A 13,902-nucleotide genomic window follows, 5' to 3' on the forward strand; every position below is an offset into this window, starting at 1 on the left:
TCAGGATTTATCAGCTGAATTTAGTCTGCTAATACACTCATAGCCTTTTCTTGGTGCGTTCCTAATGTGACTGAAGGATTTAAACTATTCCTCTTCGTGGGGCAGGGCAGTTGGGACCTTGAGATATCTCTCGCTGTCCCGAAGAGCCCAGCTTGTATCCCTTCGCCACAAATTCTGCCACTTTACCCACCCTACCGGACCTCTCGGTGCTGCCGGTGGGCAGAAGCTCCCGCCCCACGAGAAGTGCAGCGCTTCCCGCTTTCCCCACGCACGTCCTTAGCCATACATTTCGAAGAAGGCACCATTTTCCCCATTCCCCCTCCCGGGGCACTGAATCCCCCCCCCGTCCCAGCTGACTCTCGCAGGGCAGCCCTCGGCGCAAGGACGGACCCGGGCAGAGCATCCTCCGGGGCCGCAGGCGGGGCCGGGGAGGACCCGGCGCTGCCTCGGGGCCGCCGCCCGCTCACGCCCGTCCCTCCCGCATCGCCGTGGGCCGGGCCGGGCGGCAGGGGCGGTGCTGGCGGCGGGAGGGACCGAGCCCGCCGAGCCGAGCCCGCCGAGCCGAGCCCCTCGGGCGGGACGCAGCCCGCAGGATGTCGCCGCTCCGCGTCTGCATCGTCGGCTCGGGGAACTGGTGAGTGCCGCAGCGCGGCGGGGAGCCTCCCTTTGCCCTCCTCCCTTTTTTTTCCCTCGTGTCTTTCTCTTCCCCCTGTTCCTTCCTCGGTTTTTCCTCCCTCCGCGGCGGGCGGGGGCTTCGCAACAGGTGCGGTGCGGGGAACGGCGGGGCCGGGGCGCGGAGCGTCTCCGTGGTCCTGAAACCGCGACCCTGACCCCGTCCTGCCGCGGTCCTGGGCTCCTGGGCAGGGACCATCGGCCCCGAGAGATGCGCCAGTCAATGGGAACTGGAGAAGCATGAGGCTCCCGCATCACCCCAGGTGTGTGAGCCGCCTAAAGCCTGGCGACAGAATCCAGGGAGGCCCGGAGTTGCAGCTATGGCTGTGTGTGCCTGCGGCAGGGCCCCGGCAGTTCAGATTGAAGCGTTCGGCAGCGAGAAGGGGGGTGAGGCTATTTGCCTTCCTCTGAAGAAACCGGGGCACTGGCTTTATTTAAAGCCACAATGTATTGGCACCTTTCACTTCCATCCTCCTCAGCATGTCCTTTTGAATCTTGGTGTGGACACAGCATGGTGTTCAGGTTTCCCATTTATCCTCATTCTTAAGAATATGCTTGCTACTGCTCAGTCCTTTCCAGCCTGGACAAAAGCATGGGTCTCCAGCACTCCTTGAGTCTGACAGACCCCAGTAAAATCAGTAAATCCATCTCACAGGATTTAACATCTTACACTGAGCACAAACAAACAGACCAACATGCATGTGCATGCATTCGGGATTAGCAAGCCCAGCCTCCAGGTAGTTCTGGTGATTGTTTTTGTACAAGGACAGCAAGCTCCTTAAGATTTTTAAAATATCTGACAGCTAGGTGGAAGTAATGCCAGAAGACTCAGTAAGTGAGGGAGTGGTTGCTTTTGAGCTGCTGAGAACACAGCAGAGTTAAAGCATAGCTCTCTGCCTTCCTGCCTTGTAAAAACAGTGCACTGCCCTCAATGCATTCTCTTTGTGTGTGACATCTCACAGATACAGCCTTTCACATGGAACTGCACAGCCAACTCTTCTGGACCTCATTGTCCCATTTCTGGCTTTCTCTAGGCCCATTACTTGTTTCTTCAACTGCTGATTTCACATGTTTTTTCAGAGAAGGCATCCCTCTCCCTGCCACTTTCTCTTCCCGCACCTGCCTGTGCAGGCAGCTCATTGTCTCTTCCAAGCCCTCAACAGCTATGACTGCTTGTTTGGAAGGCTTTTTTTCTTTTTTTTTAATCTTTGGTCAGCCCACATTCACAAACTTCATCATTTTCTTGCTGCATACTCAAGCAGGGACCTCCTGCTTTTCCCAGGCTGTCCCCCTTCCCACGAGACATCATTTAAAGTCACTTATTTGTATTCAGACCTATACTCGAGGAAGTTCTCTGGTTTTCCACCTGTACCTACAAACCTGAAAAGATACTACAGAGATACTGAGACCCCAGCCCATTCAATACCATCTGCTTACCCATACTGCCTGCCTGGGCCCCTCTCTTGACTTCCTGCCATGTATATCAACTCTAAAATCCTCAGGGAGGACATAAATATTGTGCTCTGATGTATGAACAATATCTATTCATAGCCTTGGTGGCAGAACAGGTTGTTTTAGGTCTACAGAGAAATACAATATTTACCTTTGGCAAACATTTTTTCTTTCTTATGTTCCTCATAAATATTTGGACGGCAGTTCAGATCCGTGCTCTTGAGGCTTTCCTGCAGCTCAGAATCGTGGCTGACACGTGACACAGCAATGTTGCAAAAGCTCATGTCAGCTGCAGAAGTTCAGCAGGTCACAGGGACTTGCTAAGTCAACACTGCCAGGAGGCTCATGAGTGATATGGGTGAGCGAAGCAAGTGCTGCACTGCATTTTGTGGCTGCCACTAGGTGCAGGAGGGTTTGTGTTTATCTACTGAGAGTTGCAAGTCCCATTCAGGACTTGTGGGATTAGAGCTAGAGTCTGCATCTTTCAACAGAAAAGCATATGTTCTTGGTACTTAGCTAAAAAAAAAAAAGTTATTTTCATAGGTAGGCTTGATGTGTAAGATCATCATCTAGATTGTGCTGGAGAAAACTGACAAAACTAGCACACCCAGACAATGACTTTATATCTCGAATTTATGGAAAAAACCCAGACCTTCTCCTTCTTAACACACGTGTCTTTTGTGGAGCCAGAATTCATCCTCAGCTCAAGCTCTGAATGTGCCCTCTGTTGATAGCAGGGCAAGAGAACCAGAATATAAGCAATTTTATGAATAATATGAATGTATGATATACATGCATGCCTTTCTTTTGAAACAGAACTCTTACAGCAAAGGTTCACCCTTAAAACGCTTCCCTAAATATTGTAAAGGACCAAACCAAATCATTCCTTACAAAATAAAACAAACCCCTAAAACAAGAACCACAAACCAACCAAAAAAAACCCTCAAACTAAATAACTAAATTTAAAAAGCACTACAGCAGCTCAGGATATAGCTTATAATCAACATTGAACAAAGTGAAACCTGATTTCAGTAGGATTTCTTTATCACTAAAGATTAAGACCTTGATTACCTATTAAGACCTCATTAGTTATTGAGCAATTTAACCTTATGCCAACCTGTTACATGAAAAATATGGGTGAACCAGGGAGAGTCAGTTACAATGCGGGTCCCCTTTGAATCATTGACAGCACAGACCTACCTGGACTTTGATATCCCCAAGAACTTTATCAGTTCCAGAAAACACACCACAGCTAAATCCTGTTCATGCTCCTTGTTACAAATGGGTCAGAGGACAAGTGTGCTGCAATTGGAGTTTCTCTTTTACTTGTGTTAATAAAGTGGCCAATACTTGGGAGATTAAAGTAGCATTAAAATGGAGAGAATGAAGGGAGGAGTAAAAATAATCACCCCTCTTCCCCAAATAATTTAAAGTTCTTTAAACAATACTTCAAATATTTTCTACAAGGTTTCTAATTCTTCCTTGCCATGTGAGTGTTTCCAAGGTTGCAGTGATGATAGGGAAATAAATTATTGTCTGACCTGAAATTTAAAGTGCTCAGTATGACTCAAGATGAGTAAACTGAATAGTTCAAATATCCTCAGGCTGCAAGTATTACAGGTCCTGTTACAGTAATAATTAGAAAACAGTAAGTAAGGAGAAACTACCAGGTTGAAGGGTTGTTTTGTTTTTTCCTGAGCATTTAATTCTTACGTAAAATCCTTCTTGTAACTGTTTGGTTATGGATAGGAAAGTGGGATGCATCTATTTTACATGAGATGCACAAAGACTGTCACAGCACAACTGCTCGGTGCTTATTTATCTCCTGGCTTACTTTACATCTATTGATCTTGACAAAAAAACAGAATTATCTGATGATCATAAGAGATTTTAATCTCAGATAATGTATTTTTAGTGCTGTTTGATGGTATATCACACTCCTGCTCTATAACCTTTGATACTACTTCAGTTCCATCATTGCAGTTATATTTTTCCCCGTTCTACTTTCTCTGTTTTTAAACTTGAGGGGCTCTTGATGGAGGGTAGTGGTTAAAGCTTTCTGATAATTGTTGCAAGCACCTAGACAGCTTTATAGCACAGGCTTTTTATTAGTTATGATGTTTAAAGTAACTCCTGCTTCCAATTCACAATATTCCCCTTTTAGTTATTTTTATTTTATTTTAAAGGGGATCAGCCATAGCAAGAATCATTGGCAAAAATGTCCAGAATTCCAACAGATTTTATCCCACTGTCAAGATGTGGGTGTTTGAAGAGATCATCAATGGAAGAAAACTCTCAGAAATCATCAACCAGGAACATGAAAATGTTAAATATCTGCCTGGATACAAGATACCCCACAATGTGGTAAGTTGAAAAAAAAATTAAATCACTGAATTTGCTTGTTTTTGTTTTGTTTTTTTCTTCCTTTTTTAAATAAGGGAGGCACCCTCTGAAAAAAAATTAAGAAGCAATTCACTGCTTTTTCTGGTTTGCCACCTAACTCACTCCATTTTAAGTCCCTGGAATATAATTCAGTTGTGTGATTTCTGCTTGTCTTGTATGTCACGCTCAACTTCAAACACCAACTGTGTCTGCTGGTACCACACCATCCTCCTCCCTGGCAGAAATCAGCACAACTCTAGAAATGGCAGAGATCTGTCTACACAGAGCTATTTCAAACCCACAACATCTTTTGGAAAAAACAGGCAAAGCCACTGCTCTCCTTTCTTCAGAAAAACAAATCAAAAGCAGAGGCTGTAGCCTACAAGAAGGTGAATAATGAGCTATCAGCTCATGGGTGACTTCAAAACAGCTGTAGTTAACAAAGCTCTAAATTACATCAAAAATATAAGGTATTTATTTTCATAGACATTTAAAATACCAATACACATCTCTACTTAAATTAATCACCTTCAATAATTTACTGCTACCACAGCAAGTGAGGTGAGGGGGTTTGGCTGTTCAAGGTTTTGCCAAATGCTACTGCTTTGTGAGTAGTGCCACATTTTTGGAACAGTTACAGTTGTAAAGGGAAGTTAAAATGCTGCATGTGACGAGTTTCCTTGCTTGGGGAGTGGTTATATTTAGTATTCCATTTTGTGCTGTGATTGCATATTTGCACTCCTGGTGTTTGAACTTGGCACACAGTTCTCCTGGGTTACAACTGACTTGTCACTGTTTTTTTTACAACCCTCTAGCAGTTCAACAGGCTTGTCATCATCCCTTGAGGCCAGCCTCACCCTATTTAGAGCAAAGCCTGAGACTTCACCAGCAAAAATCAGCTGGTTGCACTAGAGGGATCCTCAGATCATCTCCAACTGAGGAAAAAGAAAAAAAGAAAACCAAACAAGCTGAGCTTTTCCTTGCATTGCTTTGCAGCATTTTGAAGAGACAGGAGCACAGGCTGTGCAGCACTGCCAGCCTCTGCCCTGCTCCCACTTCACTGTTTTCCCAGAGAAGCTGCCTGGCTGGTAGCAGCTCCAGTTTTCTTGCTGGGAATCCCATTTGCTTAAGACTGCATGCTCCAAAGCTGCATCCAAGAGTGATGTTTTCTCCTACTGTAAACTGCTTCTAGCAGGCTCAAATTCACCTGCTGTTGCCTCTGTAGCCTGGCTTGAATTGTTGTTCTGAGAAATGCCAGAATTTGGAGGAAGATACTAGGTAGTTTTTAAGCATGTTGTATAGTTTTCGTAACTCCTGGGAAAATTACTGTATACTTAAAACAAAGACACATACCCACACAAAGATTATGATAATCTCTGCCTTTTGATACAGTTTACTCCTCAGTAATTCAGCTGGTGACCTATGGAAACTGAAGACTTTCAGAAGAGCCTCTCTCCCACCACCCCATTTTTCTCCTGTGCTCCCCAGTGCTACCACTCATTCCAGAGGAATCATGTAGGGTTGGTCAGCTATCTTCAGAAACCAGATCAAGAAGCTGAACTAGCAAAGGGGCTTCCCAGCACACCACAAATTTATGAAGCATATCATCTTCCCGAGAATATCCACATGGGGATAAATTATAAATTAAATTATAAAAAAAAAAATCCTTCCTCAAAACAGTTCATCTGCTTCAGATATTTCGGAAGAGATCTGCAGCTGCTTGTGTGGAGAGCTGGCAGCTATGCTACAGGGCCAGTTAAAATTAAGGACATTTGTACTGCATCTACCATGGCTTTGGCATGATGGTGTCTTGCAAGGACTGAGGATTCTTACCTGAGGCTCATTTTGTTTGTCACTCTTGTCCCAGGTGGCTGTACCAGACGTGGCTGAGGCAGCAAACGGGGCAGATATTTTAGTGTTTGTTCTGCCACATCAATTTATTGGACGAATCTGTGAGCAGATTGCAGGACAGATAAAACCTGGGACATTTGGGATTTCCCTGATCAAGGTAAGTTGTCTCCACAGTACCCAGTCAATATGGAGTATTGTTTATGCTCTGCATAAACACAAGCTTTTCTTCCTGCAAGTGTTAAAACTTGCCCAGCTCTGCCATCCCTTCTGCTGCTCTCGTGGCTGTGGAGAGGGAAGGATGGGGCAACCTATCCAGGCTTTGCCAGTCATGTTTAGCCTGGATCAGTTCTCACTTGGACCAGCATGGAGGTGAAAATGGGCAGAGGAAGGGATGCATAAAGATGGCACTGCTGCCAGAAAAAATACTCTGAGACTGCAGCCTCAGTTAACTCCTAACTGAGAACTCTGAGTCAAAGTGCCTCTTCCAAGTACATGCTAAAGCTGTTCTTGGCAGCATTGAAATGGCATAATAACACTAATGATTTTGTAAAACTGAAGCAATTTCAATCTGGCATGAACTGAGGAATCTCTTTTTAACGTTCAAGAGGTACCAGATTAACTTAATCTTAAAAGGAATTAATATTTTAAGAGAATGTCAAAAGAAAAGTCAGAGGCAAAGCATAGGAATCTAGTCTTACCATTTCTTCTTTTGATTGCATTACAGGAAATATCCCACTTAGAAATGTAATGAAAGCAATGTAATGGAAGTTTTTGGAATTCAATATCAGCTCTTCCCCTCTATAGAAATTATCTCATAAGCAGCAGTAAGGAGAAGAGAAGAGAAGAAGGTGGGAGAGGAAGGATATTTCTGCAAATTTAGCTTTAAGAAACCCAAGACAGTTCAGTTTACTCCTTAACACCCAAAAAGCACTCTAATTAATACTTAGATCTTGCAAAAAAAAGAAAGCCATTTCTTATATACTTAATTTCAAACATCTGATCCTGTACTACAGAAATTTAACTGAAAGGAAAAATACAACATCAAAGAAAGCAAGCCTCAGGACAGCAGCACTTGATGTGAGGCCTCTTGCAGGATTACTTTGACTGTCATCCCTTCTCCCTGAGCTTCCCTTGAATTTGCAGTCACCAAAGTACAAACCCAGAACATTCGTATTACTGGCTAACCCTAGTGATTGTAAGACCCTTTTTTTTTTTTCAATTAAAACTAGAAAACTGCAGGCAGTAGAACACCTTCTTCTTTGCCAGTGCTGTGCTGCTGTAATTTTCCTATTCCAATACCCTGGCTTTAACTATCTTCTTTTCAGGGGATTGATGAGGGTCCTGATGGCCTGAAGCTCATCTCTGACCTCATTCGAGAGCAACTGAAAATAGAGATCAGTGTGCTGATGGGGGCCAATATAGCCAAAGAAGTGGCTGATGAGAAGTTCTGTGAAACCACCATTGGTAATTATTGCAAAGACCCAATTAGAGCTGGGGTTTAAAGTCACCTGTGGCAGCATAACCTCTGGAAGAAGCAGGAGGATGTGACTGGTCCCAACTGGACCAGTGCCTGCTCAGCTCCTTCAGGGAGCCAGGATTATTTCCAGAGAGTTCGGTGCTGAAAGAATCACATTCAAACTAACAGTGGTTTTCAGTGCTGAGAGCTAATTTAATCCACTGAAAATATCACATCTTAATCCTGTTTCTGTAGGAGTTGGCAAGAGCCACCTTTTGTGCCTGTAGAGCTTAACACAGAGTACATCAGCAGTTGATACACAATGCAGTCTAGATAAAGAAATGTAATCAGAAACTCCTATGTGCTCACACTCCCAGAGGTGTATTTCTTAATCTTAAAATTTCTTGTTTGAAAAAATAAAAAACCACCAGTAACATTCTGTTCCTCTCTCCCATTTGGACTACTTGCCAAGACACAGCCTCAGATCCTCCTAGGACTGATTTGGAAAGTTCATCCAGTAGTTTTTAAAACTCAGATATTTTTAAAGTCAGTCAAAATTAAAGTTATATCATTCCATAGCTAGGAAAGGCAGAAGAAAAATAAACTGTGTTGCAATGATGTTCCTTTGCCTTGCAAATATTACAGCCGTGGTGCAAACTGTACCAGTTGGGCATTTGTTACTGAAAGAGCAACTAGGCACAATAGGACTAGACATGATTAGGGGAGTTGAGCTATATTAATTCTCCTGGGGGAATTTAACTTCTGCTGGCCTGGTTTGAAGCCATAATGTGATGATGACTGTGCAAAGAGCTTTGCCCCTTACTTTTGTCCTCATGGAAAGCCATGCAGGCCAGAAACAGCCACCTCAAGGAGAACTAGTATTGTGAAGAACAAGAAGCAAATCTAAAGTTTCTCATGAGATGGTGAGAAACCTCCCAGCTACCAGAGTGTGCATACTAGCACAGTGGGCTAGTGTCTACTAGCCCCAGGCTAGAAAAACTCACAGCTGAGCTCCCCTGAAGGAAACCAAGCTACCTTGTACAAAACTCTAGTGAAACTCTATTCAAAGGTCTCTGCTCAGCTGGCCATGGGCTCTCTGAGTCAAGGCAAACCTCAGTTCCATTAGCACCAAGGGCTCTCCTTGGCTGAGCACTGTAAGAACATGATACATGACCTCTGTATAATTGGTAGAAAAAAGGTTTTAGCAGTGCCAACCTTCAATTTTATCATCTGGATGGATCCCCCTGTAACTGGGACTATTTCCCCTGTAACTGGGTAATCGTCATTTGTGCCCCATCATATTCTTAGCAGTGACACAGGTTTGCATTTTCAAAGCAGAAATTATACTACTGTCTTGCAGGAAACACTTTGTAAATAATGTATTTTGTAAGCTTGTACAACCACAGGCCTTTCTCAGGCAAAAAGACTCATTAAGGGGTATCACTTTTAAGCTCTTTAAAGTGTCATTAAGCAATGTTGATCAATGCCCTGGAGTTGCCTACACTTAACACTGGCTTCCAGCAGCAGAAACTGCTGTTGCAAAAATCTCTGGTTTAGTAACACTTTGGGACTAGGATCACAAAAGCTGAAGTAATCCCTAGAACCTTATTTTTGGTTAATTGTTTGCACTCTGAAACACTGTAAAAGTGCTCTTTTATCCTTTCTTCCCACAGGTTGCAAAAACGAAACACAAGGTGAAATCTTTAAAGAATTAATGCAGACCCCCAATTTCAGGATTACTGTGGTGCTTGACTCCGATACAGTGGAGCTTTGTGGAGCCTTAAAAGTGAGTATTTTCAAGCCAATATGTTTTATTAGGGCCAAATTCTAATCTCACCTGAGTCTTCTGTAAGCCACGGGGTCTAATTTGAGTCCTGCCACCACGTGAGTGAATGAGTGCAGACAAGATGTATTATTCACAAACCAGTTTTCCAACCTGGAAAATAAGCCTGGGAAATCAATTTTCCAACCTGGGAAATAAATTTCCCCAAACACGGGAAATTTACTTAAAATGTAGCCCCAGGCAAAGCATTTCAAAGTACTTGTATTTTTATCTTTATTTTACCAGAGGCACATCTGTTTTTGAGAGCAGAGTTTAGTTCACTGTGTTTTCTTGTGTGCATGTTGTGAGCACACGAAACAGACTCTCACTACACAGAGTAGCCCCACTAATAATTATGTCTATGGTTTAAGTACTAACCTGCTGGAAAATTCACATGAGAAGTGACACTGTGTTGGCAGCACGTCTGTGTGGCATTTAGCAGTGCCCCCATGGAGATCCCAGGTAGGATCAGAAATTACACCAGTCACCAAATTTCCAGTGAGGGGACAATTGTGTGAGATTCAATTCATTTTATATGAATTTAAAGTGACTTCAGCCTGTGATCCTTTTTACTTCTTTACACATCTAGTTATTTACACTCAACAATTCACCTTTCCATGGAGGAGGTGGATGACTGATGAGGAAGGAATTGGTCCTGTTTAACTTCACATACAAAAATAAAATTTCTTGACATACAAAACTAAACACTACAGATTTTTCTTTTGGCCACAGAGCAGAACTGCGGGCAGGAACCAGATGGGAGAGGTTTTTTTCTGTTTTGTCATAAATCATTGCACTTCTTGAAATCATTGGTTTGGTTTTGCCTCTGCTAAAAAAACCTAAAAAAATTAAACATGTGCACTGGGGTACATACATGTCTGAAGCAAACATGCCAAAGGTAGCACTAGGTGGCATATTACTCATATACACTGATCTACATTTATTTAGGGACTTAGTTAGGAGCTGGGAACTGGAAGGTGGGAAGGGAAGCGGGCTGAACAATGGTGAAGAATTGTGAAGATGTTTAGGATCCTGAGAGATTTCTTTAGAGCTGTAGACAAGGGCAGTTCTACTGATATTTGTAGGTAAGCCCAAAATTTGATCTACTGCAGTATTTTCCTAGAATCTATGCCTGCTCAAATCAGAGACCCACAAAGAAAACCTAGAAAGGTATGACTGTGTGGGGTATTTTAAAGAGCTGAACAGAAAGGTCAGTGAGTTCCAACTTGGAACAGAAAAACAAAACACTAGTTGCATACATGGTATGTGATTGCAATATTAGTGTATAAAACACTGCTTTGGTTTTTGTCTATGGGAGTAACGGTAGATACTTAATAAAAATCTTAAAGTCCAACAACTTTTGTTCAACATTATCTGACCTGTTTCACCATAAAATAAACTCATGGCCATTGGAATTGACCTTTGTTGTGATGAAGACAGATTTGCGGGGTTTCCTTGGAGCTCAGGATGAGCTGCACACCTTGGCTGACTTTCCTTCCCTCCCTGTGTTTTGCACTGGCCCATTTTTAGAACATCGTGGCGGTGGGCGCAGGGTTCTGCGATGGACTGAGTTTCGGGGACAACACCAAGGCAGCAGTGATACGCCTGGGCCTCATGGAGATGGTGGCCTTTGCCAAGATGTTCTGCAAGGGACCAGTATCAACGGCCACCTTTTTGGAAAGCTGTGGGGTTGCTGATCTCATCACCACCTGCTACGGGGGACGCAACAGAAAAGTAGCGGAAGCCTTCGCTCGCACAGGAAAAGTAAGAAGGATTTTGAAATATTTCACACTAATGCATGGAGAAGTCCTTCTGTGTTTTACTAAGGCATCATTCATTGTTTACCTTCTTGATAACTGCTGGTATTACAGCAGTATCTCCTCTGACCCAAGTAATCAGTCTTCTCTCTTCTAGTCCATTGAGGAGCTGGAAAATGAGATGCTGAATGGACAAAAGCTGCAAGGTCCTCAGACCTCAGCTGAAGTCTACAAAATTCTGAAACAGAAAAATATGCTCCATAAGTAAGTGCTTTGATTTTAAAAAAGAACAAAATCAGCAACAAATTATGAGTGATTCATAACCTCCTTAACTGTACTTGTGTTTAATTATCTTGTTTATTTCTGTAACAACAGCTTTCTACATCTTGGGCCACTGCTAGAGCCTGGCTTGACTCCTCATTGCCAGGGTCAGTTGAATGGGATAAGAGCTGAGCAGTGTTAGAAGAAACAAATCACAGAGAGAGAGTGGGTTCAGGGTTCTTAGTGCCTAATAGAATACAGAATAATGTGAGATCATGTATTGGAACAGCAGTGAAAACAATCACAGAATATTCTGAGTGGAAAGGGGCCCACAGAGGTCATCACTGACTCTTAAGTGAATGGCCCATACACAGGAACCAAAAGAAGTTATAATGTAAAGAAGCCTCCCAGACATCCCCATCCCTCAAATAAGACTTAAGGCTGTACACAGAATCATCTTGCAGACATGATTTATGGGCCATTGCAGCTTGCAGCAGTCCTGCTCTCAGTGCAAACCTGAGCTTGTTATCTCAGTAAATATGCCAGAATCATATTCCTAATCAAAGATTTTTACATGCACTGAACAGGTAATGTGTGCTGATATCAGTGCTTTAGTGCCACAAATACTGCTGAGGTAAAAAGTACCTCTAGTTCCTTGGGATGATGTAAGATTATAAATAAATTTGAAACCTCCTTTGCCTCAATTTACACAACCGAAAAGCTAAACTTCCCTCCATCCCATTTCCTCTCATGTATCAGCAGTACTGAGAAGTCAAACACTGCTAAGTGAATCCTTAAAAACTTATTAGAATTGCAACAGTTACAGAAGATTCAAGTGGCATTATCTTTCAAAAATGAGAGAGAAAAGGAAAGCTCATTTTGACAGCAGCTTTAAATCACAGTCTGATCTAATAATTATCCTATAATTGCACTTTGTTACATGCTCAGCTCCAAGTCATTCAGTGGACTAATTTTTTACCACATAATGACTAAGCTTGTAAAAGGAAAAGAATCCTTTAATCCAAGAAAAGAAAAACATTAGACATTCATTTGTTTTAGTCCTTTGGATAGCAGTAATGACTACAAATAATATATCCATTTTGCACACAGCAGGAAAAGAGGATATGCATTTCAAAATTGTTTTTAAATAAAAAATACTGGATAGGTATTTGTTTCCAAACTAGCTTTTCTCTGCTGTCACTCCCATGATTTGCCCCTCTTTAGCTCCTCTTCTTCACCTGGTAGTCTTCCAGTAAAGGCAGCCCCAAGCTAAAATTATATTGTAAAGAGAGACAAATTCTTTCCACTTTCAACAGAACAAAAAAATTCTTCCCATTAAAATGGAATAGAAACGTTCACATAAACTTTAAAAACTCTTTTAAATCCTACATGCTTCTTTCAGGTTTCCATTATTTACAACCATCTACAAGATCTGCTACGAGGGTCGATCTATCCAGGATTTCATCATGTGCCTGCAGAACCACCCAGAGCACATGTAGAGATCCCTTCTCCTCACCTGGCTGAATTCTCACCTTCCTGGGACTTCTGTTCACTCCATGGCAATTGAAGTAGAGAAACAGGTTGTGTGACACTTGCTGTAAAAGCAGCAAAGAATGTATTTCATTCCCCTTGTCCTGGAGGTAAAAAAAATCTGCCTTTAATTTCAACATTATACCTAAGGAATAGGAAACAAATGTAAAACTTAACAGTATTTCATTTGGGTTACTAATGTGGGTATTCCCCTATAATTATTTTCTTGTTGACTGAAAACAGTTTCCCTTGTAATTTCTGCAACAGAACTAAGTAGCTCACAAGAAACTCAACGTTTTGCCTACAGTTACTTACAGAATGGCACAAAACAAGGAAAAATCAAAGAACTCATTCAAACACATAAATTACAGTTAAAAAATAAATCCAACAGCAGTTAGATGCAATTGCATGGGTGAATGCTGGATTTCCATAGTTCTCCTCAAACACAAATAACATTTTGTATTTTGGGACATTTAGGCCTTCTTTGATTTCATTTTCCAGCATAAGCATCTTTGGAAAAATAGATACTATGCTCAGACACACATTAATGTTCTTCATACATTCAGATGTATAAATAAAACAGTTTAAGGGATGGGGGAAAGGAGAAGGAGTTTGGCATGGCTGTATTGCTTGTTTCAAATCTGGGACACTAGGAATCCTCAGTAGTAATCTGACCGTGATTAAATTTACTCTATTCTTTTAAAATATCGGGGGGGGGG

The 13,902-nt window shown here is 42.3% G+C and overlaps 1 protein-coding gene across 1 annotated transcript; it reads left to right on the forward strand.

Annotated features, from left to right (window-relative positions):
• The first annotated feature begins 593 nt into the window (after positions 1-593).
• On the forward strand, positions 594-13,152 carry LOC134047282 (glycerol-3-phosphate dehydrogenase 1-like protein). The gene is made up of 8 exons (XM_062498328.1): positions 594-634; positions 4,311-4,483; positions 6,438-6,514; positions 7,683-7,821; positions 9,487-9,599; positions 11,166-11,399; positions 11,550-11,656; positions 13,056-13,152. The coding sequence occupies exons 1-8, from the start codon at positions 594-596 to the stop codon at positions 13,150-13,152; spliced, it is 981 nt and encodes a 326-aa protein (XP_062354312.1).
• The last annotated feature ends 750 nt before the right edge of the window (positions 13,153-13,902 follow it).

The sequence above is a fragment of the Cinclus cinclus genome, chromosome 9, assembly GCF_963662255.1.
Source record: "Cinclus cinclus chromosome 9, bCinCin1.1, whole genome shotgun sequence".
Taxonomy (NCBI): Eukaryota; Metazoa; Chordata; class Aves; order Passeriformes; family Cinclidae; genus Cinclus; species Cinclus cinclus.